The sequence below is a fragment of the Eulemur rufifrons genome, chromosome 14, assembly GCF_041146395.1.
Source record: "Eulemur rufifrons isolate Redbay chromosome 14, OSU_ERuf_1, whole genome shotgun sequence".
Taxonomy (NCBI): domain Eukaryota; kingdom Metazoa; phylum Chordata; class Mammalia; order Primates; family Lemuridae; genus Eulemur; species Eulemur rufifrons.
Window position 1 is genome coordinate 22,864,394 of NC_090996.1, and position 23,485 is coordinate 22,887,878.

General features: G+C 39.9%; 2 protein-coding genes across 4 annotated transcripts in view; one reads left to right on the top strand and one right to left on the bottom strand.

Annotated features, from left to right (window-relative positions):
• On the top strand, window positions 1-9,780 carry THUMPD1 (THUMP domain containing 1). 3 transcript variants are annotated; one of them, XM_069486863.1, is made up of 5 exons: window positions 1-294; window positions 1,526-1,700; window positions 2,685-2,933; window positions 3,647-4,076; window positions 9,468-9,780. In XM_069486863.1, the coding sequence occupies exons 1-4, from the start codon at window positions 64-66 to the stop codon at window positions 4,054-4,056; spliced, it is 1,065 nt and encodes a 354-aa protein (XP_069342964.1). In that variant the 5' UTR covers window positions 1-63; the 3' UTR covers window positions 4,057-4,076; window positions 9,468-9,780. The 3 variants fall into 3 exon arrangements, with proteins under 3 accessions (XP_069342964.1, XP_069342963.1, XP_069342962.1); XM_069486862.1 differs by lacking the exon at window positions 9,468-9,780 and adding an exon at window positions 5,273-7,063; XM_069486861.1 differs by lacking the exon at window positions 9,468-9,780 and having other exon boundaries at window positions 3,647-4,289.
• LOC138394655 (acyl-coenzyme A synthetase ACSM4, mitochondrial) overlaps window positions 7,698-23,485 on the bottom strand; it is a 20,507-nt gene continuing 4,719 nt past the window's right edge. Inside the window, exons 3-13 of the mRNA XM_069486849.1 lie at window positions 22,104-22,311; window positions 18,696-18,839; window positions 17,781-17,937; window positions 15,965-16,044; window positions 13,885-14,008; window positions 13,128-13,208; window positions 12,884-12,985; window positions 12,308-12,435; window positions 12,113-12,212; window positions 9,309-9,428; window positions 7,698-8,114 (exon numbers count right to left, since the gene is read on the bottom strand). Coding sequence (XP_069342950.1) covers window positions 8,028-8,114; window positions 9,309-9,428; window positions 12,113-12,212; window positions 12,308-12,435; window positions 12,884-12,985; window positions 13,128-13,208; window positions 13,885-14,008; window positions 15,965-16,044; window positions 17,781-17,937; window positions 18,696-18,839; window positions 22,104-22,311 — 1,331 coding nt within the window. The 3' untranslated portion in view covers window positions 7,698-8,027. The remainder of the gene's footprint in view (window positions 8,115-9,308; window positions 9,429-12,112; window positions 12,213-12,307; window positions 12,436-12,883; window positions 12,986-13,127; window positions 13,209-13,884; window positions 14,009-15,964; window positions 16,045-17,780; window positions 17,938-18,695; window positions 18,840-22,103; window positions 22,312-23,485) is intronic.

The window sequence follows — 23,485 nt, forward strand, 5'->3', positions numbered from 1 at the left end:
GAGGGCACGACGCCGAGAACCGTGCAGGAGCTCGTTTATCGTTTGTTTCAGCTCGCAGGCACCATGGCCGCGCCCGCTCAGCAACCTACTCGGCCTGGCGGCGGGAAGCGCAAGGGCAAGGCTCAGTACGTGCCGGCCAAGCGGGCTCGACGCTGCGACGCCGGCGGGCCCCGGCAGCTGGAGCCCGGGCTTCAGGGCATCCTCATCACCTGCAACATGAACGAACGCAAGTGCGTGGAGGAGGCCTACAGCCTGCTCAACGAGTACGGTGACGACATGTATGGGCCAGAAAAGGTACCGGTTCTGGCGCTGGCGGGCAGAAGGCCTTTCCGGGAGGAGGGAAGGCCTGAGGGTCGGCTACCTTTGTACGCATGCGCGCGTTTTGTCGCGTGCGTGACGGCCAGGGGTGTGGCTTCGCCTCTGTCCCTTCTTCGCGCTGTCTCGCGTGCAGTCTCCTGTGTGGTCCGTCTTGTGCTTGCGCCTTGGCTTTTCTTCCGTCATAAATCACGGTAGCTCCGTTTATTGGTTGCTTCCTGTGGACCAGGCGATGCGCTGAATCTTTCAGAAACAAGTACTTCTCATGACATCCTTGCGAGCTCGGCAGTAATAATGTGTGTTTGTCCTAAGCAATGATATCTCTGAGATAGTGAGTTCAGTACTAGCTCTGGTTATTTCTCAAATGTACATAAAAGTACATTTAAAAAGTTAAAAACTTTTGTACCAACACCACCTAAAACCTTATCGTCCCATCACAGTTTGGAAGTCACTATATTATTGGCTTAGAATCTGGACCAGTACACACATGTGCACTAAGGAATTAAATGAAGAAAGATAACACAAAGGGGATTTGAATTCAGGCCTCATCTTTTACTAGCTCTGGGACTTGGGTGCATTACTTAATTCTGGTGAACTAAATAAAAAAGAGAATAATGATAGTACTTCATAAATTTGGGTAGAGAGTTGCTTACGTACATAAAGTACATCTTGGTATGTAATAAAGGCTCCATAAATGTGCACAGTTATTAATGCCTGATTGGCAACCCCATTGGTAGGGCAGAGAACTGGGCAGCAGGTGCATGTCCTGTCTACACTGATATCTTGAGCAAGTTCATGAACTTGCTGTGCCCCGTTCCTTAGTAGAACAGGAGAAAGGGTTTTTAATTCTTTAAGTATATGGTCTAATCTCACCAAAAGGAGAATGTCTTATCGGCACAGAGATATCTAGTGATGGTATTAAGGTCCACCCTGAAAAGGTTCGTCTAGTGAGCACATTTCTGTCGGAAATGTGTTATCTCAGACTGCCAAGATGCTTTTGAAAACATTTTCAAATTATACGTACTGCAGTCTGAAGGAACTCCCTTCATCCTCTGCATTTTGGAGGGAGTGGTGTCTCAAGTCTCTTAATAGAAAACCTTTATTGTCAATATTGAGCCATCTGCCACCAGAGATATCACATAAGTAGTTAATTATAGTGTTTAAACATGGTCTATCATGTAGTTTCTGCTTACTGGTTTTATGTGAATAGTTTACAGACAAGGATCAGCAGACCTCTGGAAGTGAGGGAGAAGATGACGATGTGGAGGCTGCCTTGAAGAAAGAAGTTGGTGACATTAAGACATCTACAGAGATGAGGCTAAGAAGATTTCAGTCAGTGGAGAGTGGAGCGAATAATGTAGTCTTCATCAGGACACTTGGGATAGGTGTGTCTGACTAATAGCCTTTAAGATTATTTATTTATAATATTTGGGTATCTTCCTGTCTCAGAGAATACAGCCTACAACACATAGGCATGGCTTAATTAATCCTTTGATCACATTTTCTCTACACTACATTAGCAGAAGCATATGGAGAGATAGAATGCGGTGGTAGATATAACATTGGCTTCAGAGTGGAAGCCTTTGCTGCTTCCTTTGTATAACTTTAGGCAGAACAAGTGTGCTTGTTCTGTCTAAAAGGGGCAGCTGCTGCTGAGCTGTCGGCAGTTGTTGCCATTTGGGAATATAGGGCCAGACTTTCCAATTTTTCAAAAGAAGTCGGAAATCTCAAGAAGTTTCTTGATTTTTAAATGTGGTCAACTAACTTAAAAATATTGAAAACACTGAGCAGCCCCAAACAAACTTGTATGTAAGCAGGATGCAACCTCAAGACCACCACTTCGTTATCTTATACACTGCATGGTTCTGGAATTCCTCATAGGTCTGAGATCTAGAGTTATATACTAACTTAGCTAGTAGGTTAATTAAATCTTTTGAACTGACTTGCAGATTTTTTGTTTTGTTTCTGTAAAAAAGCATGTACTGTTTAATGTCTCTTACTCTGATAGTTGCTACTTGTAATAAGAAGTCAACAGCATGGTGTTGTGTTTGGATAAATGAAGATATCACAAAAATATTAACTTCAGTGTCTACATGACCAATTGTTTTTAGCAAAAGCAGTAATAATGATGAAAAGTTAAAATATTAAATGCAGTATTAGTATATAGTAGGCACTGAAGAAATATTAGTTGGAAAAGATGATTGGTTTTTAGATTCATTTAAAATATGAGAATTTCTTCTACTTCTGTCAATTTATTAATATTTTGCAGCCAGTGAAAATTTATTTTAGAAGGTGAAGAATCTTTAAAATGTCTGAAAACTTATCTTCTTAACTTAGTTGTTCTGTGTTGATTTTCTTTTTTCTTTTAGAACCTGAGAAATTGGTACATCATATTCTTCAGGATATGTACAAAACCAAGAAGAAGAAGACTCGAGTTATTCTACGAATGTTACCCATCTCAGGCACATGCAAGGCTTTCTTAGAAGACATGAAAAAATATGCAGAAACATTTTTGGAACCGTGGTTTAAAGCTCCAAACAAAGGGACATTTCAAATTGTATATAAATCTCGAAATAACAGTCACATGAACAGAGAAGAGGTTATCAAAGAACTGGCAGGTATGTTTCTGTTGGTGATTTTACATAGATGTTCAATGGTAAACAACTTGTTTTTAAGGATTTTCTTTTTTAAAGATTTAAAGCTTAAATTTTTAAGTGTAGAACCAAGCATATTAAAATGCCCTTAAAATAATATCAGACCTGCCTGGGCACAGTGGCTCACACTGGTAATCCCAGCACTTTGGGAGGCTGAGGCTGGAGGACTGCTTGAGCCTAGGAGTTTGAGACCAGCCTAAGCAACAAAGTGAGGCCATCTCCAAAAAAAATAGAAAAATTAGCCAGGTGTGGTGACATGTTCCTATAGTCCCAGCTATTTGGGAGGCTGAAGCAGGAGGATTGCTTCAGCCCAGGAATTTGAGGTTGGAATGAGCTTTGATGATGCCCTCTAGTCCAGGCAACAGAATGAGACTCTGTCTCAAAAAAAAAAAAAAAAAAAAAATCAGACCTAACTGATTTCAGTATGTTAGATATGAGATTTTTTTGATAGTCTTCCAGTCAAGATTGAATTTTCTTTGGGAAAAAAGTGCTTTTATTAAATGTCTCAGGATTTAATCTGTATTTATTAATTTGTTCAGAGAATTTGAAGTCCACATAGAAGAATGGATTAGTACGTATCTTGTTTTAGCAAGTCCCAAACAGGAAGGGATTTTTTTGTATCCATCAAGCTTAATAGTATCCTTCTCAATCTAAGTATTTTCATATTTTTGTTACAGGAATAGTGGGCAGCCTCAATCCAGAAAATAAAGTGGATCTCACCAATCCACAATACACGGTGGTAGTAGAAATCATCAAAGCTGTCTGTTGCCTGAGTGTTGTGAAAGATTACACGTTGTTCAGAAAATACAATCTCCAGGAGGTGGTGAAGAGTGCTAAGGACCCATCACAGCTTAACCCAAAGCAGGGAAATGGAAAAGAAACTAAATTAGAATCTGGTGACAAATTAAATCAAAACAACCCAGCAGAAGGAAAAAATAACCAGCAGGTGGTACCAGAGATTAGTGAGGAGCTGGAGCAGATAAAACCAACAGTTGAGATGCAGGTGGTGAATGAGGGAGGAGCCAAACCTGAAATTGCGAGTCAGGTTACAGAAGGATCCAAGTCAAATGAAAATGACCTCTCATAGGAGATTATTTGGCATTGAAGGTGAGTTTCTCAATTGGGGTTCTATGAGATATTGCTGAGGTTCCACATAAAATTGTGACTGAAAACATTGTTTTTGACCTTTGTGTGCTGCGTGATGCTGTTCTCACAGTAGTGAACAATGATCACATAGCCCTGTTAACAGTTTTGTTAGAGATCTTTCATCCCTGTATGGCAGTGTGCATAGGCCCTCGTGCTCTTGCACAGAGGGGTGGGTGGCAGGAGGAGGATATTGGCCTCTCCCAGCCTCCCCTTATGCACTGCCAACTGACTTACGGGAGTGAACGGGCTCTGTGAGGTAGAAAATTAGAGGGAACTTTTCATTCTAAGGAGGGAATTTTTATGTGCCACAACTCAGGTGTCCCCTGCCACTTTGTTGTAAACATTGTAAAAATGTGGATTGTGCAGCTTAGAAATGAATTGTTTTGTGCTGTTTTTATACTTTTCATGATTTTCATGTTTGGTTTTGTTTATTTTTATATTTTGTTAACATTTGTGTGTAACAAATCTGATAGTTCAGTGCTGCAGTTTTTGAAGGCAAGGTATGAAATAGAAGATGACCATTCTAGAAATAGAGCTAGGGACATGTCTGAAAAGGTTGGTGTTGAAGAATTTCAGTCTTCTGAGTTACTTCAGTATAGTAGTGCAACAAGGGACACAAATTCTGTCTTTATAATGAAAGCTGCTTTTATATGGACTTGTCAGCCAGGCTGTCCTATTCCATTGTGTATCGTCTGTAGGCATGAGACTTAAAAATCTAGCATTTGTAACTATAAATCACAGCCACTTGACAAGTAAGGCTATTGATTATTTTAAATGGCTTTTGGAATATCAAAACAGTAAAACTTTCGTTCAAAAATGATATTCAGTGAAAGGGTTTAGGAACCAAATTATTTAGTAGCAGAACTTATTCCAGAAAAGAAAAATTCACACAGTTGGTGACAATCTAATAATACCGATACAGAAATGCTGCTGGGGCAAGATGCAGCATAATAGTTGAAAAGACTTGACTCTCAATAAGTTGAATTACTGATGATATGTCACGTGATGCTAAAAAGGTTTTGTGTAATTAACCAAAGAGCAGCAGCTTCTTTATCTGGGTTGGTGATCAATAGTTTTTTCAGTAATATTTGTCATGCTGTAGCATTTGTAAGATTTGTAAATGATGTTGAAATTAAAAAAACTTTTTCTGCTGCTAGGAGCCTCCCAAAACAAAGGCCAATATATATTTAATGTCTTCATGTCTGAAAACCAAAGGTCTGTCATCTGTACCCGTGGTGCCCCATCAGCAGTTGGCTCCATGACAAGATTTGCCTCATTAAAAGAGAAAATCCTGATGTTGACATTAGAGCACACTACTTTCTTCACAGAGATGCTGATATCAAAAACTTGGAGATGAAATGAAGAAAGTTCTGAATAACGCTATAAAAATGATTAACTTTATCATTAAAGACCCATTTATGCAAGAATGTTGGGGAAAAAAAAACCCCAAACTAAAAAATGGACAAACAGCACATAAGTGTCCTGCTTCATCCAGATATCCAATGGCTTATCAGAGGAAGAGTTCCTGATAGGATATTTGAGTTGAAAGGTGAATTGGCAACATACTTACAAAAAATTAGTAGGCAACGTTTTGCTGAGTGCTTTGAAGAAATGAAGAATGGCTACAGAAACTAGCCTATTTAGCAGACATTTTTCATCACATGAACAAGTTTCTGTATGGCCCTGGGGAAAAACTTTTTTCTTAAAGTGACAAGAGTCTTAGGTTTAAAAGGAAATGGACTCTGGAACAATCACCTTGCCAGAGGAACTCCTGAAGTCTTTCAGCATCCACTTGGGCTTCAGAATGAAGGATACAAGTCTCAAGTCTTGCTAGAACCCAGCTGGAAGAACTGCAAGATGAAATTAAATAGCTTTTCTTCTTCTTTTCCCAGAACTAGTGTCTGACTAGATGAGGAACCCTTAAAATCTGCTCAGCTTGAGATTTCTTTCTCTGAAAGAAGAGAAGGAACTTAGCCTTAGTCTGACAGTTCTGGATTTCTTTGAAATAAGAGTATCCTTCAACTTAGTGCTCATGCTCATGTACCATAAGGGTTCCCTGTAGGGGTCTCCTGAATTTGAAAGTTTTTTTCAAGGGCTTCTCTTGAGTAAAACAATTGAAAAAGGCTGCACTTACACAAACCTAAATGGTAAGAAAGAAAAAAAAAAAAGAAAGAAAAAGGCTGGAAGAGACAGACACCAACAAAGTCTGCAAAATAGACTGTTTAGATTGAGACTGTAAAAGTCAGGCTGTAAAAATTTTTTAGCTTTTGGAGATGGGTTTATTCTTAAATTTTAAAAACGTTAGGAACCTAGTATAAATGTTAAGACTTCCCACACAAGTGGCTGTGTCTACTTAATGGATAGTGACCATGGGAATATATTTTTATATCCCCTTATCTAGTGGTTCTGCTTGGTAAACCGGAGTGGGAGGATTTCAGAGGGACAAAGAGAATAGGCAGGACAGAACCATCCTTGTATATCTTCAGATAGATTGTTAAGTCTTAATGAGGTTGAAGTCATCTTGAAAGGATTAATAAGAGTATTATTAGTATTATATGTGGGAAGAGGGAGGATAGGATTTTGGTGCCTTCAGCGGACTCACTCCAAGACAAAGATACTTTTATTTTGATAGTGCAAGACAAAAGGACTCTGGGAATAAAATTGGCCACATGCCTATACAACTCTGGAACTGGGTTCCTTTTACTTGTGAAAGCTGCTACTCTACAGAAAGATTTTGATTTGATAGTTTGTTTTTAATTGTGTTTTGAATTTATTTGTATTTGGTAAGACCCAGGTGTGATACAAGCTATTCTTTCCCAGCTATAAAATATGGTATATTCTTGGAAACTGAATTCACTCATTTAAAAATTTGTTTTTAGGTTTATTACCTGTTTATTTTCACTGACATTTGAGGATGTTATTTTATAAATGACGAGATTCCAGGGTGGGAATTGAGTGCTTTTTTTTTTTTTTCTTTTAGTTGTTTATTTTAAAAAGTCAGTTAAAAAAACCTCTAATGTTGTGGTTGAATAAAATTGTTTTGCTTCATAGAAGAAAGAGTGTTAAACTTCATATTTTCAAACATGTTTCTCTAACGTTAAACATCTTCAAATGGTATTTTTACTTGTATTTTGCTTTTGCTACAGCCAACCATTCAGCTTGTTTTTCATAGTTCTTGATATTTTCAGAAAAATCAAAATAAATTTGTTCCCTAAAGGTTGGTGTTCTGTACTTTTTCTTTCTCTCTTTTAGTAAATCTTTTGCTTTATAGTATGTATATGTATAATAAAAGATGTTTATATGTCAAATTATGTATCAAAAAAGTCATGTACATGGTCCTAAAAAGTAAAGTTATAAAAAATTAATTGAATAATTAGTACTCCTAAATAATCCAAGTTTCAGATGTTTTGCAGTGAATTTCCTTTAGAATGAGGTACAATAAAACTACATAATTCTGTTAAATCCATTATTGGCTTTTGAACTATCCTATTTTAACATTATCCTATTTTAACATTAATACTTTAAAAGGTCAGGTCTCAAAGATGTTAGGCAGAAGAAATTGTGTTTCCAGCATTTCTCTTAGGATAGTTGTTTATTTTGAATTAATCAGGCACAGGCTAAATGAAATACAGATTCATTTTGCACTTTTGTTTTTTAGGAATCATTTCACTCCTGCTATTTTAAACACTGCAAATCATTGTAATCATTACCTTTCTCAGTTTGGTCATTATAACATTTTCATCCATGTATTTTTATATTTTTACTTTTGAATTTTTTTGGCTAAATACGAAACAGTTTTCAACTAGGAAAAATCTTAGAACATTTTAAGACAGTAGTCACTGAATTTTCAGGAAGCAAATACTAAAAGAAAGCAACCACGTTACTACTTAGTCCGTCAGTTTTCTTATTAAGCTATGTTCGTCCCCATTCTTGGTCTCGTAAAACATTGCGTTTGATTTTCCCAGTGATGGTCTTTGGGAGTTCTTGAACAAATTCCACCTAATTGACAGAAAAACATTATGAGACATTTGATTCCATTCTGACTTCCTCCAACTGTCAGTACAATAGGAGAACTTTCATGAAACTTGAGGTTGAATTTTAAAGTCAAGATTGTCTTAGCCTAAGCTCATTGAATTTTGTGAACACCAGAAACTGGTCCCATTACATAGGAAGGATGACAATGTAGCTCTCTCTTAAGGGTTTTTAGTGCAAATTCACTTGAATGTTTTGCCAGAAGAAAAGAATACTTTTACCCCATTGCTTTCCTCCAGTTCAAAGTAGACCTAGGCCTCTATTGCCCCTGGGAAATGGAGGCTACACCTGAATCCAAAAGGAAAAGAAGTTCTTGGCTTTTGAGCTTTTAAGATTTGGGTCCTGAAGGTTCTGAGGAAGATTTTTTAGGAATAATTTGGAGTATACAATTTTCTGCTTCTGCACTGACTTGACCGTAAAATCCTCTCTGTTCCTTTTCCTTGTGACTACTGTGTTTAAGTACTTAAAAATGCACTCAAACAATGTTTCTGCAAATCAGAGTCACTGATGTAAATGAATGGAGAAAATGTGAGTGGTTCTTAGGTTGAAATTGAAATTAACTACCCTTTGGCTATAATGATACCACCCAAAATGGAATTCTCATGCAGAGAATCAGTCAATATCAACCTATAGGATTCCAGGGTTAGAAGGAAATTGCAGTGCCATCTCTGTGCCTTTATCTAGAATTATTTTAAAATCCTTCCTTGAAGATGGTTTCTGGAAAGATTGCAAAGTTTATTTGGATACTATCTTCTTTCTGAGCCTTTAGTGAGGTCAATTGATACTTAAAGGCATGCACTTTAAATTTATAGGTGCCAAGAGTACTAAGATAGGTAAATCAGGTGCTGTCCCTAATGACAAGGCACTTGGTATTTCTTTGCCACCATTTTAAAATCTGATATGGAATGAGACTAATTCGTCCTAGAAGATTCTTAGTAGTTACTCAGTATTGCAGAATAGATAAAAAGTTCTAGTTTATTATGCATTTCTAGTGTGCTAATAAAAATCATTTTAAACCAAAATTCTCAGAGCCAAACAAATTGAAAAGGTGTCTTCTACCTATATAATGGGCTACCATAAAGTCAAAATCCAATAAAATCTATATACTAACTTAGACCTTAGTTTGGTAACACAAACTTAACTTTTGGGCAAAGTACTTGCCTTTCTTGGATATTTGTAAGGTGCAGTTGATTTTTTCACGTGATCCTGAAGCTCAAGAGTTAATTTCTCTGGGTTGGAGGATTTAAAGGGTGCAGATAAGACAACAAAAGCTTTGACTACCTGCAACAGAAAAGTCAATTATTGCTGTTTGTTTTTCAGACACATCAAGGTTTTGGAACCAATGCTGAACATGAGTCATTATTTGTTAACAGCAGCTTGAATGATGACTGAAAATGTCAGAGATCACCTCTGAATAAAGCTTGGATATGGTTATAAAGTGAGATTTTGAGATCTAATTCCAGGTAAATGATTTGTGAGTGTAAGGAGCACAGTGGTTCAGTAAAGCCAAGGGCTGAGTCCTATTTACATGTCACGTATGTATTAACATTTCAATCAGGCTGGTCCTATTTATTATACGGGCAGTCCTTCATTTACAGATAAACACTTGCTCTTTCAAGCCTATACTGGTAGAAGCTTGTAGGAGGGGACACATGGAGGTTCTAGAGAACATGTGCTTTACAGGGAATCTGGGGAGTTCTAGTGGAGGATTCTGTGTCCTGGGAAATCAACTCTCAGGAAGGATTAATTTATCTCTAAGAGGTCGTTCTTGCCTTTTATTGTTTCTTTCTCTGTAATACTTTTTAAAACCCACCAAAATTAGGTAATTACTGAGGTTAGGAAGTATAGTTTTGTGAACTAAAATAAAATCCTGAGCCTCCCAGCAGATGGAATGGACCCCCTTTTGGCCAAGGACACCCCAGAAAAACTTAAAGCTGAGTTGCCTGCCATAAGGAGAAGGGAGGTTAGACAGGCTTACTTAAGCCCCCTCTCTCCTGGAGTTACTCTTTGTAACCATAAGATACTAAATCATGTTAAGGCCTAAGGCCATGTAAGCAAAGGTTAAGCCAGACCTGCAGGTCATCAGTTTACTTAACAGATCACTTGAGTCTCAGCATGTCTGGTGGCTTGTCTCTGATTAACAGACTTCCTTATCTTAACTTAAAACATCTTAAGCCTTTAGACAAAGCTTCATTTCTTTAACCAATTGCAAATGAAAGAATCTTGAAACCCACCTATAACCTATAAGCCCCCCACTTCAAAATATCCCAGTTTTTTGGGCCAAACTTATATATACCTTCCATGTATTGATTTATGATTTTATATGTAATTCCTGTCTCCCTAAAATATATAAAGCCAAATTGTAACCCAACCAGGGTGGGGCCACTTGCTCAAGATTTCTTGGATGTGACTCTCTGGGCTGCGGTTGCACATACTTGGCTCAGAATAAACTTCTTTAAATTGTTTTATAAAGTTTGGGTTATTTTCCGTTGACTGTTTAAATTATTAATTGTATGTTGATTCTACCTGGTTTTTACTTCTGCCATTCAGCTGAAAATAGTTATATTGAGAGAATGAGAATATGGTGGCAGGAGGAAACTAATTTGGAGAATGGAAGAGTGGAGGGGATGCAGGAAGGAAGAATGTGGGATCCATAGCGTCTCCGCAGAGGGAGGTACAGAAGGAGATGGGGGAAGATGCTGATAGACAAACTGTTGAAATTTTGTCACTTGTTGAGTCTGTAGGAAACTTCCATGAGGAAAGGAAATTTCTCCCTTCCATACCATAGGGCTTCCTCTTAGAACTAAGGCTACTATTGTCATTGCCAGAGTTCCCTTTCATGAAGTCCTGGATAGGCTTGTGGCACTTGTTTGGGAAGTTGGCCACAATCTCCTTTTTGCATTGTTTCTGTGAGAAAATATATTCTGAATTCCATGATAATTGTGCATTCAGTGAAATCTGCTATTTTTGCTTAGGCAGTATCTGTTCTGCCCTTTTAGTAACAGTACCCCGATTTTTCTATGGAGTATTACCCTAACTTCTCAGTGGGGTTGACACCAACCCTACCTCTGACAACAGACATATGAACCAGGTCTGCCCAGCCAGTCAGCATATACTATTTCCTGGCCCATGTTAGTTAGAGATGTGATCTAAGATTGGCAGATAAGATCCTGAGAGCTCCTTGAAATGATTGAAAAGAGCTTTATCCTTCCCTGAAGGTCTGGGAAGGATTGTTAAACTGTGTAAGTCTGGAGTCTGTTGCTATCCAATAGGAAGAACCTGCTCAAATGGAGCCAGGATAAAGAACAGCAGAGCCAAAAATGGAGAGAGACTAAGTCTTGCCGACTTCACATGAACCTTGGATGTAGCTGTACCTGACTACTTCCCACTTATGTGAGCCAAAACATTTTTTTTAAACTAAAATCATTTTGAGTTGAGTTTCTGTCATTTGCCACCAAAAGAATCCTACTGCACCCCCTTTGGTACACAACTCATTTGTAAATTGATTGCCTAGTGTACATGTTTGCTGTATGCATGCCTCATAATGCGAATTAAATGACCACTCTTGATTCAGTCAAATGGACAGAACTTGAAAATATGAAGTTGCAGGCGGGGCACAGTGGCTCACGCCTGTAATCGTAGCACTCGGGGAGGATGAGGTGGGAGGACCACTTGAGGTCAGGAATTTGAGACCAGCCTGAGCAAGAGTGAGAAAACCATCACTCCCCACCGTCTCTACTAAAAATAGAAAAAATTTGGTGGTGTGTGCCTGCAGTCCCAGCTACTCGGGAGACTGAGGCAGGAGGATCACTTGTACCCAGGATTTTGATGTTGCTGTGAGCCAGGCTGACACCACGGCACTCAACCCAGGCAACAGAGTGAGACTCTGTCTTTAAAAAAAAAAAAAGAGAGAGAAAAAGGAAGAAAATATGAAGTTGCTATTTAATTAATGAGATTCACTCTACCTCTCCTCGGATTGGATCTGGACTACTGACAACAGCCGATTCAACAACTGCTGGGTGCTCAATGAGTGCACTCTCCACTTCAAATGGCCCAATGCGGTACCTGAAGAGGAAAAGAGGCTTTTGATCACTACACCCTCCCAGTAGATCCCCCTCTCTGACAAATCGTTGCATTTTAAGAGTGACAAATGTACAAACCCAGAGGATATAATGAGATCATCAGCTCTGCCAACAAACCAGAAATACCCATCGCTGTCCATCACTCCTCTGTCTCCAGTGACGTAAAAATCTCCTCTTAACGTGGCAGCAGTTTTCTCTGGATTGTCCTAGGAATCAAAGATGGTGTTCGGGGGTTAGTTGGGTCAGAATAGCGACAAAGGTATGGCACCCAGTAAATGACTAGTATATTACACATCCTACTTGTAAAAGAAAAAAATTATTTTAAAAAGTGCCTAGTGTAAAATATAAAATGTCAAAAAGAGGATGATAAACTATCAGCCTCTTTTACACCTCTAGCACCTCCCTGTCTCCACCCCTACCCCTGCCTGTCCAGTTTTCCTTTCTGAGGACAACCATTGCAGCCGGTTTCTTACGTATGGAATTTAATCTTTACAATACTCTTTAGAGTTAGATGATATCCTCCCCCTTTTACAGTTGATGAAATAGACCTGGATTTTGTCACTTGCCCAAGGTTACATAGCAAGACATGGTGGATATAAAATTTGGACCCCACTCTTTATTAGAGTATGAATAGCACTTTTTACATTCTCATACCACATATTCAGAGAAGAAAGAGAAGGGCCGTGTAGATTTCAGTCTGAGGGCAATTTCCCCTTCTTTCCCAGGTGGTAGAATATTGCCATTTTCATCTATAATCTAGAATGAAAAAAACGATTCAGGTTCTTAACATTTTCCTTGTCACAAAATGAAAACAGGTTGTGAATAGTTGTATAAGGAATAGCAAAAAACTGTAAAATGTTCTTTCTTCTTTATTGAACCAGATATTTTCTCAACCCACCTGGACATCATAGGGTACGACTCCCTTCCCCATCGAGCCCGGTTTAATTTCTTGTCCTTTCTGATTGGCACAAATTATTCCCTATTGAGAGGACATGTTTTATATAAGTATACAAAAATTCATTTTCTGTAGCTATTTATATCATGATAATGAAACCTGAGATTCACTTTTGATGGATTTTCCCAGTGTGCAAGCTCATCTTCTGAAATATATTATTTTAGACCAGTAGTTCTCAAACTTGAGTGTGCATCAAAATCAAGTTTGAGATTCTGGAGCATTGTTTAAACGCAGATTGCTGGGCCTCATTACAGAGTTTCTGATGCAACAGGTGTGGAGTGGGGTCTGGGAATTTGCATTTCTACCAAATTCCCAGGTGCTGCCCCTGCTGGTTTGAAAACCACACCTTTAAACTCCATTAAGTGCATCTTGGAATAAATTCCCCACAGAGGCTCTCAGAGGGTCCTTCCCAACACAATGGAAAGATGAGCTACTCAATTCTGAATCTCACCCACTCCTAATACCCCTGAGATTTCGCCTGCTTGGGAGGCAGGAAGACCATATGGTATAATCATAATCCTCCTTCAGCCAGCACTAATTGGGCAATTCACAAGTTTTGGAAACTTCTGAGAAGGTGAGGTATTCTGAGAAACTGCACAAAAATTTAAAGCAGGATGGGGGCATTCAGAGGCTCAGTTGACAGTCCTGAGACAGAAAGGCCCCCAATATGCTAAACGTAAACTTTGCCCTTTAGATATACCACTTCTGTCTGTCCATAGCCCTCATACAGCTCCAGCCCAGTTTGCGCCTTCCACTGTTCCAGCACCTCTGCGTTGAGTGGCTCCCCTCCTGTAGAGCAGTGCCGCAGCTTCTTGAATTTGTATCTGGAGAGACAGAGTTGTATGGGGTCTTTGGGAGAGAAATCTGGGTAGCTTTCACTGCAAGATCTTTAGTAAGTTTAAGCAACAAGCCTAGAAGCTTGGAGAGTCAAGTCCTAGGGAAGTTCATTCTACAAGTATTTGTTGAGCACCCACTATATTGCCAGAAATTGTTGTAGGCTTGGGAGGTGGGCTCATGTGGGGTTAAGGATGAAAACAAAGATTTCTAACAGAGCTTCCATTTTAGCAGGTAGAGGAGAATTTAGCTCTTAAAGAAGTAAACAGGGCCGGGCGCGGTGGCTCACGCCTGTAATCCTAGCACTCTGGGAGGCCGAGGCGGGTGGATTGCTCAAGGTCAGGAGTTCGAGACCAGCCTGAGCGAGACCCCGTCTCTACTAAAAATAGAAAGACATTATATGGACAACTAAAAATCTATATAGAAAAAATTAGCCGGGCATGGTGGCGCATGCCTGTAGTCCCAGCTACTCGGGAGGCTGAGGCAGTAGGATCGCTTAAGCCGAGGAGTCTGAGGTTGCTGTGAGCTAAGCTGACGCCACGGCACTCACTCTAGCCTGGGCAACAAAGTGAGACTCTGTCTCAACAAAAAAAAAAAAAAAAAAAAAAAAAAGAAGTAAACAGGTGGGGGAAAATGCTGAGAGTGATACTAAGTGCTTATTATGAGCCAAATGATATGACAGCTCATGTTGATCAAGCAGTTGCTATGTTGTAAAGGCTTTAGGAGCACTCTTCAAATCCTCACAACTCCTGTTTTACAGATGAGGAAGTTGAGGCTCAGAGAGGTTAAAGAACTTGCCAAAGGCCTCCCAAAAACAAAGGGCTGAGTTGGATACTCCAAACTGTGCACTTCCCACTTATCAGGCTGATCTCAGCAAGCACGGCTCTTGCATTGAATTCTCACCACAACCCTGTGAGGTGGCTCGTAATCCTGTCTTTTGGATAGAGTTGGATGGAGTTGGTGGAGGTTTAACAAGGTCATCTTGAGTGTCTGAAGTCACACTATTAGTAAGTAGTAGGGCCCTGTCTGTTTGGAGGACTTGAGCTTTGGAGCTTGAGCTTTTAACCACTGGCCTTACTGGATTCAGGTGAGAAAGCCTGGACCAGCCTGATTCTCATACAGCAAGCGCCAAATGAGTGGGAGGGTGTGGGAAGAACAAGTCATGCATACTCAAAATGCAAGGTGCTCACGTTTTGGGGCCACAAAGGAGTTGGCACTGACTAGGAAAAGAATGTTCATCTGCTTGATTCTGTCTCTCATAGCAGTTTCCCTCCTGGGAAGGGAACAGAGACGGACAAGCCTGCACTACTTAAATTGTTTCTCTCTCTCTCCTCATGTATTGAAGTAATTAAATAAATATGCATTGCAACTCTCCTGCAGGTCCAGCTGACTTGGCTAAATTGAATATAACCTTCAAGTCACAAACTTCATTAGCTTCTCTTCAAGGCAGTATAAATGTGCTTGAAGGTTTTTTTTTTTTTTCCTTTCTTTTTTATAGCTAATTTTAAATGACAGTGTTTCTAAAAGAGTGGTACTTCGGGACAAGTTTTCTTTTGAGTGGGAGTTCTGGGACTGTAGGGCTCTAGTTGTCCCCAGGAAAATGTCCAGTTGCCCCTAGAGGTTATTCCAGGGGTTCTTAAACAGAGGGACAGTTTTGCTCCCCAGGAGACATTAGGAAATATCTAGGGACATTCTTGATTGTCACAAATGGGGAATGGTGGTGCTAATGGCATCTAATAGGTAGAAGCCAGGGATGCTGCTCAATATCCTATAATGCATAGGACAGGCACCCCCAACCCTCGTCATGTCACAGAGTTATTTCATCCAAAATGTTGATAGTGGCATGACTGAGAAACCCTGGGCTACCCTGTGCTGAAAAGGGGAGATCTGTGATGCTGGATGGTAGCTTTTGTTTGTGGTTCAGATAGAGATTTCTGCCCAAGTACCTCTTAAGGTCTTTTTGCACAAGCATCCGGTATACAGTGGGAGCACTGCACAGGGTCGTGATGGGATAAGTAGTAAGCGTCTGGATGGTGGAGAAAGACACACATGTTAGAAGTGGTCAGTCAAAGCCTATGACTAGAGCTAATGTGTGTAGCCTCTCATTCTCTTTCATTAACATGCGCCTGTCTCAAGGTCACTACCAGGAATAAGAAAGCAAATATTCATCAGTTATCACTAGTGACTGGGTGTCTGTTGGGAATTTCCAATTATTGGAAAGAATATGTATATGTTACAGAAACAGACATACACAACCAAATTCAACAAGTGAATTTGAGAACAACCCAAAGTGTGAACTGGTTTATTCTACCTTGGGGCTGCAAGTTACCTTTCATGGTGGAATATAGTAACCTCCTGACCATATATTCATGTATAGTACAGACTGAGTGTACAAGCTAACCCACCAGGACCTTTCCAGCACCATTCCTATAAGAGACATCAGTCATTTTGAGAGGATTGAATAAATACAGAAATAGGCATTTTTCAGGACTTTTCTTAATTGCTTAAAATTTGCTGGCCTCACTAGACTTCCAGTTCTTTAAATCAAAGAATGACCTAGTCATCTTAAGTCTAGAAAAATACTAACGTTTTAGAGATCCTCTTTCTGGAGAATTCCACTAGTCACTTAATCTATTGACAATTTACATTAGATTTAAGCATTTGAGAGAAGGCTCACAAAATGTATGTCTGGGCTATCTGGACTGTCATATGTTAAAAATAACTATCTGGATTGTCATAGATTAAAAGTAAATTTTTATCTGTAAGTGAGCATTTCTTCTTTGTGTACCTACTCCCTATATTCTAATTATTTTTATGAAGTGTAATGTGTATATCTAAGACTAGCATAAATCTATAAAGATTTTTGTAGCACTCAAAATACATTATCTTTGTAAAACAAAAGTATAATTCTTATTTTACAAATGTAGGTTTTGAAACGGCAAAGTTAACTTATCAACTTCATGCCACTTTGTAAATGTGACTTAGGTTTCTTAGTTCTTAGGTTAGCCTACATTTCTGTTAAGACCCTTAAACCATCTTGTCAGACCAGTTAGCAAAATAACAAAGTGAACAGGTTTTATTCACATAGGTGTGGGGTATACTTAATAATATGTATTTTATTAAACATAATTGATTTTTCATGGTTCAACAATTGGCCTGCATCATATTTTTCTAAAGGCTGAAAAAGATTGGAGTATCCATTATCTCAATCTAGCTGTCTCTGGCTGAGAGAGTAGGGCATGCCTGGTTTCCAGGAGTATTTGGGTTCTGAGACTGAACAAAATGAGAAGTTTAGGGTAGGGGGAGAACGGAAGGAGCTACTCTGGGAGAAAGGCAACCTCCTCTTTAATCTCCTCACACTTATCAGCTATTATCTTTGTTTCACTGAATCAGAAATGAAAATATTTGTTTCAGACTTATCAGCTATTATCTTTGTTTCACTGAATCAGAAATGAAAATACTTGTTTAGACTTGAGACTTCTATTATTTAGAACCAGGCTCTTAAGCAGCCACAGATTTAGCAACTAGCAAATCCTGAGCAATTTGAAGCAGAACTCTAGGTTTCATGCTTGACAGTGTGGTGGTGTTCCCCCTTCACTCTGTTAAATACATTTCAAAAGCCAAGTCCCTGGAAACTTTGCTTCTTAAAAAGAATGATTTCCAAAAACCCAATAGCCCTGTATTCTGGAGGAACCTTTCTTTGTGGTTTTGTGGGAGATGAGGAAAGCTCTAAAGATATATGTAGCGGAGGTCACGACTTACATTTAGGAAGGTGTCTGTGTCAAATTGGGCCATCCGATGCACAAAAACACAGGCTCCCTGAAGCCAGGAAGAAAACATGCTGCCGATGGCAGCTTTGATCCAGCCTGTGTCAGATATGTTCCATATGATATCTGAAGACGTCAAGCCCAACCAATATCTAAATGTTATGAAGAAACAACAAGACCGATCAAAAATAATAAAATAAAAAACAGGAAAGCAGACAAACCGGTGTCTTTGAGGAGTGGCCTAGCTCCAGTACCTGAAAGGCTATAGAAAAGGGTCAAAGGAAGCCCCAAGGCAAGGGGAGGGATTCTATCCCCACTTTTCCTAGAGGGTTTGTTCAGAATCGTAGATGGTCTGAGAGTAGAGGGGGAGGCTGGATGTGGCATGATATTCTGAGTTTGTCCATTGCTACAACAAATATTTATTGTGCTAGGCACTGTTCTACAGCAGTGAGCTTGACAGGCCAGATCTCTGCTCTTATTTTAGGTAGACAGATAGTGAACAAGTACACAATAAAGTGAATTAAATATACTATTAAATATCATAATTTCAAATAGTGATAAGTACTATAAGGAAAGGAAAATAAGACAGGGTAATGTGACAGTTTTAGGATAGCCTTTCTTTTAGAAAGACCTTTCTCGGTAGATAAATTTACCTGGCAATGAGGAGAGGGAGCCAGACATGCTGTTATAGGATTGCATCGAGGTCAGTTCTTAAGCTCTTGCTTGATCAGTTGGTCACATGGTGCCATTTACTGAGCTAGGGTTGGGCAAGGGCTTCAAGAGTTCTATTTTGTAGATGTTGTATTGGAGATACAGCCGTTCGAGAACAGGTGCCAATTAGGCAGTTGGGTAGACATATTGGAATCTCACAGGGGAGTTCACCAAAAACAAATTGAGTTCTCCTCCCTACCTTCCAGGAAGGGTGCACCCAATTCCGAGGCTGCTCTGCGAGTGCTGGGCCATCTTAGGAGAGCCTGTGGTCCCACTGGTGAAATAAATGGCCATTGGTTCTTGACTTCCTGTTTGCACACAGCTGTGCTCTTCAGATGCAGATCTGCAAAATATTAGCCCCAAGATGGTGACTGAAAATGGCAGACCAGTTTAACTCAGAAATTTCTTTTATTCTGCTACTTAGGCTGCTGCTGTTCCTCCTCCTCCTCCTCCTCTTCCTTCTCTCTCTCTTTTATTTTGTTAAATTTCATCTCTAGGCCAAATAGATAGCCAAGATAATTTCCAGTATTAATAATAAAGGAACATAAATTTTATTTATTTAAACATTTTTTTTCCAGGGCTTCTTAAAAATCAGCGTTGAATCTTTGTAATTTTCTATTAACATTTCAGGAGTCTTTATTATTTAAAGGAAGATCTTTTGGCATTTGAATCAAACTTTTTAATAATTTTTGTTCAATATCTTCAATATTGCTAGCAGATGCAACCAGTTGCTTACCAAATAGCTATTCCCTTCTTCTTTCCTTGCACTAATAACATTCTGATTTTGTACGGGTATCAGGAAGTGATGTGTGTCAGGGGAGACTGTTCCTGTGTAACTCCTGGGGGCAATTCTTGATTTACCTGAGACAGTCATGGTCATTCCTTCCCTCACCACTGATTGGCTTAGGAATGGGCACATGCAATATAAGATTTTTATATCCTTGTTCCAAAAAGAGTCTTGAAGAAGGGATGCTTTCTTCTTCCACCCCACCCATCCTGTTTGATGGCCTTTGGATATTGTGAAAACACAGGATGCCTGGTGGTAACCTAGCCCCCTAGCCATGCTGGGATCCTACAGAGGATGGCACGATGGAAAGATGAATGAATCTGAGTCCATGTTAACTTCATTGAACCACTGAATTAACCAACTTTCAGTCCACCCTACTTCTGTACTTATTCGTGAGATAATAAAATTATTTGTATTGCTTAAGTCATTTTTACTGGGATTACTAAACCCAGAAGCATTCTAACTGATAACAATCTGTGTTAAGATTGTCTGTATAGATAGCTCTAGCAATTCCTTCCATCCCTGTGCAACTATGCCATTCTCTCATTGAAGGGTGGAATATATGTCCTCTTGCCTTGAATCTGGGCTGGCCTTATGACTTGTTTTGAGGGCTACAGTGTGGCAGAAGGTCTGGGACTTTTCAGCCCAGGCCTCAAGAGGCTTCTAGTTTTCACTTCTCTGGGGCTGGTAGGGGACGGGTGGGGCTGTGGTGGTGCAAACTTGGCCACCATATAAAGATGTTCAGACTGTCCTTCTGGAGACAGGGGCCATGTGCGGGAGAACTGAGGTTCTTCCGTTGACAACCAGCACCAAAGCCTGACTTGTGGGTGAAGATGCCTTGGAATCTCCAGCCCCAATCAAACAGATGTGGAGCAGAGACCTGCTGACCCAGAAACATGAGCAAAGAAAATGATTGTTATTTTCACTACTGAGTTTTGGGATGGTTTGTTATTCAGTGATGGATAACTGATACAATAGCTAAGAATTTTTGAGACTTCTGTTATCATATTTTTAATTTCCCTGGTTGAAGGGAACAGGGTTAAGGATGCCCTTTCATAATAATTCATCTTGATGACAAGTAAGATTGCCATTGAATCTGTAAAACAATGAGGAATGATTATAAACATACACTACCTTGTCAACAATAACTTCATGAAATATTAATTTTTTGGTAGACAGAATCTTGCTCTGTCTCCTGGGCTAGAGTGCTGTGGCATCAGCCTAGTTCACAGCAACCTCAACCTCCTAGGCTCAAGCGGTCTTCCTGCCATAGCCTCCCGAGTAACTGGGACTTCAGATGTGTACCCCCACGCCTGGCTAATTTTTTCTGTTTTTAGTAGAGATGGGGTCTCACTCTTGCTCAGGCTGGTCTCAACCTCCTGACCTCAAGCAATCCTCCTGTCTGGCCTCCCAGAGTGCTGGGATTACAGGTGTGAGCCACTGTGCCTGGCCAATGTGGTTTTCCTGGTAACTTTCTTCCTTCTTTTAAAATAGAAAAAGATTGTTCAATTGTATTAATTTTTTTCAGTATAAATATAGGTGTGTATTGGGCTAGTGAGAGGAGGATTTCTTCAAAGCATCTCATACCCTGGGTGGCAGGAACCTCTTATATCTGAACACTTCTTAATCCAGTACAGTAACCTTTGGATGTAAGTCTTTGTTTAACTAAAAGAAGTGACATCACAATCTGTTGAGTGATGAGATTTTCAAGCAGTGATTCCAATTGTCTGACTTGTCTCTCTTTCCTTGGATACCTGAGTTCTAACTTATAATCTTTCTGGATTTTCTTTTTTCTTTCTTTCTTTCTTTCTTTTATTTTTTTTAGAGACAGAGTCTCACTCTGTCACCCAGGCTGGAGTGCAGTGGTGCAATCATAGCTCACTGCAGTCTTGAACTCTGGGCTTCCTGGGCTCAAGTGAAGCAATCCTGCCTCAGCTTCCTGAATAGCTGGGACTACAGGTGCATGCCACCATACCTAGCTATTTTTTAAAATTGTTTATAGAGACAGCATCTCACTGTGTTGCTCAGGCTGGTCTCCAACTCTTGGCTTCCCAAAGTGCTGGGTTCACAGGCATGAGCCACCACACCTAGCCCTTTCTGAATTTTTCAGTGCAGACTATGTACCAATGACTTCCAGATTTCTCTCTGTACCTCCTTGAGCCTGAGACTTATATATCTACCACCTCCTAGACATTTGGTTGTTTCACAGACCCCTCGGTCTCAATACGTCCAACTCTAAACTCATCATGTTAAGCTCTTCTACTGGCTCTTTCTCCAGCGGATAGTATCCCATCCACCCAATCACCTAAGTAAAAAAGCAGAAGATCAGCCTTGACTTTTTCCTTCATCCTCCACATCCAATTTAGTCTCCAAGTCCTGCTAGTTCTTTAAATTTCCCCTTTCCCTATATCCTATTCACCAGAGCCCAGATTTAGGTCCTAATCGTCTCTCCGAATCCAGTTTGGTCCTCCTTAAATTCATCTTCTATATAGCTGTTCAAACATTTGAATTGAAATCTGCATTTGAGGAAATCACGTTTGAGGAATAAAAGGGAAGGTGGTGGGAGATGTGGTCCAGGAGCTAGACAAGGGCCAAGCCATGTAGGATACTCCTCACAGGCCATAGAGGAGGCAGAAAAATAGAGGCAGAGCTACATCCCTTCCTTTTGCCCTTAAATCCTTTTAATAGGCAATTCCTTTCTAGGAAGGAGCCCAGCTCAACTCACAGTGTTACTGAGTCCTTGGAGGCAAGGGGACTCTGAGATGTAGCTGTCAGTTGTGTTGTTGCTGGTGTTGCAGACAAGCTGGAAAAAATACTCACTGAAGTAATTCCTGGAAGCTGAGCCACCCATTCTGTCTGTGTGGAGACACTAGGAGTTTGGTCTTCAGGTGGGGACACTCCGACACAATAGACTCCACTGCCAGGGCCACCTCCTCACTGGCCACAATGCATTTGGCCTTGGATGCTCGCAGCCGGTAGAGGATGTCTTTTGCTGTCAACTGGGTTGTTCCTGGCATGAAGACAAGCCCTGGGAAACGACAGAGGCCCTGAGCTGAACAGAACTGCTGTCCATTAGGTAAGACTTCGTGGACTGTGGAAAACCTGGGCCTTATGCCCAGGAGGACCTTCAGGGTGGAGCCTTCAGCTACCCCTGCCTTGGTTCTCAGGGACATCCCACAGGACCAATCACTGAGAAATTCTTAGAACATGTCTTTGGACACTGACAGACCATCGGTCTAATCCTGGCCTTGTAAGTTACTAGCTTTGTGACTTCGATCTCTCTGTGCCTTCCTTTCCTTATCTGTTAAAAAGGGATAATAACAATAAGTGTCTTGCATACAGTGGGCATTAGAATGGTGGGCTATTATTATGCAACATTTTATGTAACATTTGAATCATTATTATGCAATGCTTGTATAACACTTTATAGTTTTTAACACATTTTTGTGAATATTATCTCATTTAATCCTCTGAACCAGTGGTCCTCAAAGTGAGTCTTAGAAGACAATACATTGGGAATGAGCAAAGAAGATAACAGAATTTTAAAGAAATTATTGAAATACTGGAATTCTTTTTATGTTTTTATCTCATTTGTGTCTATGTTTTATAATACACATACTGTATTAATGCAGTAGAACAACAGAAATAACTATATTTAGGTAGGAAGATGTGCATCCTAAATATTTTATCAATAGAGTATAACACCCAAACTGCCTGGAGACTCCTGTTTTCAGCAACCCTGGTCAGTCCATGCAGTTGTTTCCATTTGATGGAATATGAGATTTGGTCGGAGCTGGTGAGTGGGAGAGCCAGCCCTTAAATCTGTGGATCCCAGGGGCCTGGCCTCATTGAGGTTTGCCTAGATCACTTTGGCAATGCTTAATTTATCCCACCTGCTCACTTTAGCCTAAATACTGGTTGGAGATAAGCCTGATTTTAAAATACCAGTTCCTTATGGGAAGAACATATATGGCAGAATCAGATGAAAACGAGAGAGAAGGTAGTTTGCACTTTCTAAAGTGAATCAATGGGAAGAAAGTGGAGTGTATGTAAAGTATTACAGATAAGCATTATTATTTATTGAACACTTGTTATGTGCCTGGTAATTCACTTAAAATTAATCCCAGTGTATAGATGACAACTTGTCCAAGGGTCACAAAGTCAATAAGTAGCACAGCCAGAATTCAGAGGTGCATTCCAAG

Excerpts from the sequence above, each read along its gene's own strand:
- THUMPD1 (XM_069486863.1), top strand. The coding sequence starts at position 64 with ATGGCCGCGCCCGCTCAGCAACCTACTCGGCCTGGCGGCGGGAAGCGC. Across the intron at positions 1,701-2,684 it reads CATCAGGACACTTGGGATAG|AACCTGAGAAATTGGTACAT; the intron begins GTGTGTCTGACT and ends TTTTTCTTTTAG. Across the intron at positions 2,934-3,646 it reads GGTTATCAAAGAACTGGCAG|GAATAGTGGGCAGCCTCAAT; the intron begins GTATGTTTCTGT and ends TTTTTGTTACAG.